Genomic DNA, 3,758 nt, shown 5'->3' with positions numbered 1-3,758 from the left:
TATAAGTGTAAGGTCAGTGGCATTAAATACATTCACAGTGTTGTGCAACCGCCAACCATTTCCAGAACTCTTTTCATCCTGAAAATCCGAAACTCTGTACCCATTAAACAATAACTCCCTGCTCCCCAGCCCCTGGTAACCACCATTCTACGTTCTGTCGCTAGGAATTTGACTATTCTAAAGGAAATTTTCTTTTGTTTTCTTTGAATCTCTCATATATTTGTATTTTAAGTAGTGTTTCAAAATCACATCATTTGTCCACTAGACTAATAACAGGCAAGCTCTTGCCATCTGTATTAATACAGCTCTGAGAAAGGGTTGCTAAATGGCATGAGATTTCATTTTATAGCAACATCTGGTAAATATACAAGACACTTATCATCCTCCATTTCTAGATTAATATATCTTTATTTAATAAGCATACAGTCATTTTCAGACTAACTGCATTTCTTAGCAGTCAATAATCTTCTGGATGTCTACATTAGAATTAGATTTGACTATGAATGATAGAAACCTAAAATAACAATAACTGGCTTAAACAAGTTAGAAATATATTACGTTCTTAGGCAAGCATAGGTAGTCTTGGGCTGGATTGAAGTTCAATCATCAGAAACCAAAGCTGTTTCATTTTTCTGCTCTATTATCCTTAATATGCAGAGAGGGGGGAAATGTCTAGTTATTGTTTATGGAGTTTTAGTTTGAGAAGATGAAAAAGTTCTAGAGATCGATGGTGGTGATGGTTGCATAACATTGTGAATGTACTTCATGTGATTGAACTGTATACTTAAAATGGTTAAAATGGTAAGTTTTATGTTATATATATATTTTCTACACTAATATGCCAAAATTATCATAGATGTGGGTATTTTTACACACATGCATTTATATAATCAGACTTGAGTTTTTATTTCCAAGAATCTAGTCTTATTTTGAAATTCTATTAAAATATTTCAAAACATACACAAAAGAGACTAACATATGAAGAGCCCTCTGGAGTTCCCTTCACCCAACTTCAATACCTCAATTTATAATAAAACGTTTTTTGTTAATGTTCCAGAGTTTGGAAACTTTCCTGTAAAAAGCCAGATAGTAAACATGTTAGACTTTGTGGGCCACATTAGGCTTGTTGAATGTCCTTGTGTTCGTTTTCTTTTAAAAATATCCCTGTGAGATTGTAAAAAACACTTCTTAGCTTGTGGGGCTACAGAACAAAAGGGCTGCTTCTAGATTCGGCCTAGGGGTTCTAATGTGCTGATCCCTGGGCCTAACTGAAATGGGATGGCTTCAAGTCTGATTAAATAAATGCATGTGTATAAAAACACCCACCTAAAAACATTCTTAACCATATTTTATTGTGGTATTTCATGTAAGTGGATTCCAATAGGTCTGTTTGTCAGGTCTATTTCTTGGAACTCTGAGAAGGAGGGATTTAGAAGGGAGCAACCCCAGGAAAACTAGAGGGTAGGCCCTAAGTGAGAGACATCTATAATAGTCTCAGATCCAATCCTAGTATATACATACAAGAAACACCCTTTTTTAAAAAAATACTTTTATTGATTTTAGAGAGATGGAGAAGAATATATGAGATAGAAACATCCATGAGAGGGAAACGTTGATTGGCTGCCTCCTGCAAGCTTCCTACTGGGGATCAAGCTGTAACCTGGGCACGTGCCCTGGTTCATGGACTGACGCACAACTGCTGAGCAACACTGCGCAGGGAAACCCCCCTTTCTTGAGGAAACTTAAGTGATATGTTCCTTATAAACAGAAGAGTCTAAATTACTCATCTACTACAAATGTAAATAGCTACAAACACTTTGGAAGACAGTCTGGTAATGTCTTGTTAAATTGAATATGGGCATATCAATGATCCAGCAAGCCTACCATTAGCTCTTTTACCTAGAGAATTTTTTTGTACATTTGTACCAGAAAATACATGTTTAAGAATGTTCACAGCGTGTAATGTGTGTCCGCAGTGGGCTGTGTTAACCAGCTCAAACCCCAGCTCTGCTGCTTACACAGGTGTGTGACCTCAGACGAATCACTTATTTCTCTTTGCCCATTTTCATCTGTAGGAGGGGATACTTATGTTATTCTTATATGGTTGTTACAGGGATTAAATAAATTAATTTATGTAAAATGCTGGGTACATAGCAAATGCTTAGCTTTTGTTACAACTCATTATTATAGCAAAAAGATTAAAAACAACCCAAACTCCACCAACAGAGGATGGATAAATAAGCTGTGGTATGTTCACATTACAAAATACTACATAATATCAGAGTGAAAAGTATGAACTATAGCTATATAATCTTAGAAATAATGTTGATGAAAAGGCAGGCGCAGAATAACATGCGTAGTATGGCTTGGGTGTTACAAAATAAGCAAAATTAACCCTATAATGTAGAGACATATATGTAGGTAGCAAAAGTATAATGAAAAACAAAGGAATGGGAGAGAAATTTACATGGATATGAACTGAGCTTGTTGAAATTCAGAAAATAAGAATTAAAACAAAAGGGGAATAGTTAACGTGCTCTATAGACTTCATTAAGGAGCTAAATTGTTTGAATGCAGTTTGATGAAAATTTACCAATACTGGTATACTTCTGATTAAAACATTTATCTTCAGAAATTCAAAGTCAGTGTGCCTTGGAGGTCAACTTAGCTGGACTGAATCATCCTTTACATAGTTAACAATACCTTAACAATAGAACAAGCATTGAATTTACACAAGATCTACACATTCATAGGAAAAACAAGAGTTCCGTGGGGAGCAGTGTCAGGAAAACCTAAATAGTCAAATTGTTAAAAGGTAAAGCAGCAAGAGAGTAATTGTTTTCTAGAGAGAAGAGAAATAGGGAAAATGCCAGGAACTATGAAATACAACTATGTTCTAAAAAAAAAAAAAAAGAAAGAAAGAAAGAGTGAATTCAATATTGAAGTGATCCTTTGGGTAAGTTTGATTTACTTTCCCCAAGATTTAATTAAGCTGGTAAATTGTTTTTGGAGTGGACATATCTTTGGACAGCTTCACTTCCAAAAGTCACTGCATACTTAGCTCGTTTCCCAGGAAACAGCATATACATTGCCTTCTGGATATCTTCATGGGTGAGGGTACAACGATTTCTGAAACACATCAAGTTGTTGGCTTGCGTAGAAATGCGCTCAAAGATGTCGTTGATCACGGAGTTCATGATGTCCACGGTGCCAGATGATATGCTTCTCTGGGGATCCACTTCCTTCAGAACCCTCCGGATGTAGAGTGAGTAATTTCGGTTAAAATCAGTGCAGGAATGTGATTTCTTTCGGGAGCTTGGGTTTCGATGTCCTCGGGAGCACTTAGTCTTTTTGGTGGATCTGGCCATTGTAGATGTTGTTCTCCTTAACAGTTATGAGTGGAGAGGAGAAGGGTCCAGAGTGAGGGGAGCGCTCACATTTATACTGCCAACTCACAATCGGACTGGGGGCTTCTCTTTGATTGGAGGTTACTCTTCCTATGTCACAATCACCTAGCAAGGGCACTGATTTGTTGGTCAGGGGAAATCTTGATCTTGGCCCCTCTAAAGCTTTCCTAAGAAGACGTCGTGGTAGAAAAGAGTACTCGTGTTTCCTATTTTATTTCTTAGCAATTTGCAAGCACAATATACAATATTTTCAGAATTGAACAAACCCCATCAAACTGGGAGGTTGGTGGTGGGAAAATACAAGAAAAAGTGCCATTAGCCTGGGGGAATCCCTATTTATAAAAGTATTCA

The 3,758-nt window shown here is 36.7% G+C and overlaps 1 protein-coding gene across 1 annotated transcript; it reads right to left on the bottom strand.

The window, feature by feature from the left end:
• Positions 1–843: 843 nt before the first annotated feature.
• On the bottom strand, positions 844–3,368 carry LOC308518744 (histone H2B subacrosomal variant-like; the record flags this gene model as incomplete). The annotated part of the gene is made up of 1 exon (XM_081090499.1): positions 844–3,368. The coding sequence occupies one exon, from the start codon at positions 3,366–3,368 to the stop codon at positions 2,988–2,990; it is 381 nt and encodes a 126-aa protein (XP_080946625.1). The 3' UTR covers positions 844–2,987.
• Positions 3,369–3,758: the final 390 nt, after the last annotated feature.

Source organism: Myotis nattereri, assembly GCF_964212035.1.
Source record: "Myotis nattereri genome assembly, chromosome: 4".
Classification (NCBI taxonomy): domain Eukaryota; kingdom Metazoa; phylum Chordata; class Mammalia; order Chiroptera; family Vespertilionidae; genus Myotis; species Myotis nattereri.
The sequence above is the reverse complement of the archived record's forward strand: the minus strand, read 5'-3'. Positions and strand labels throughout refer to the sequence as shown.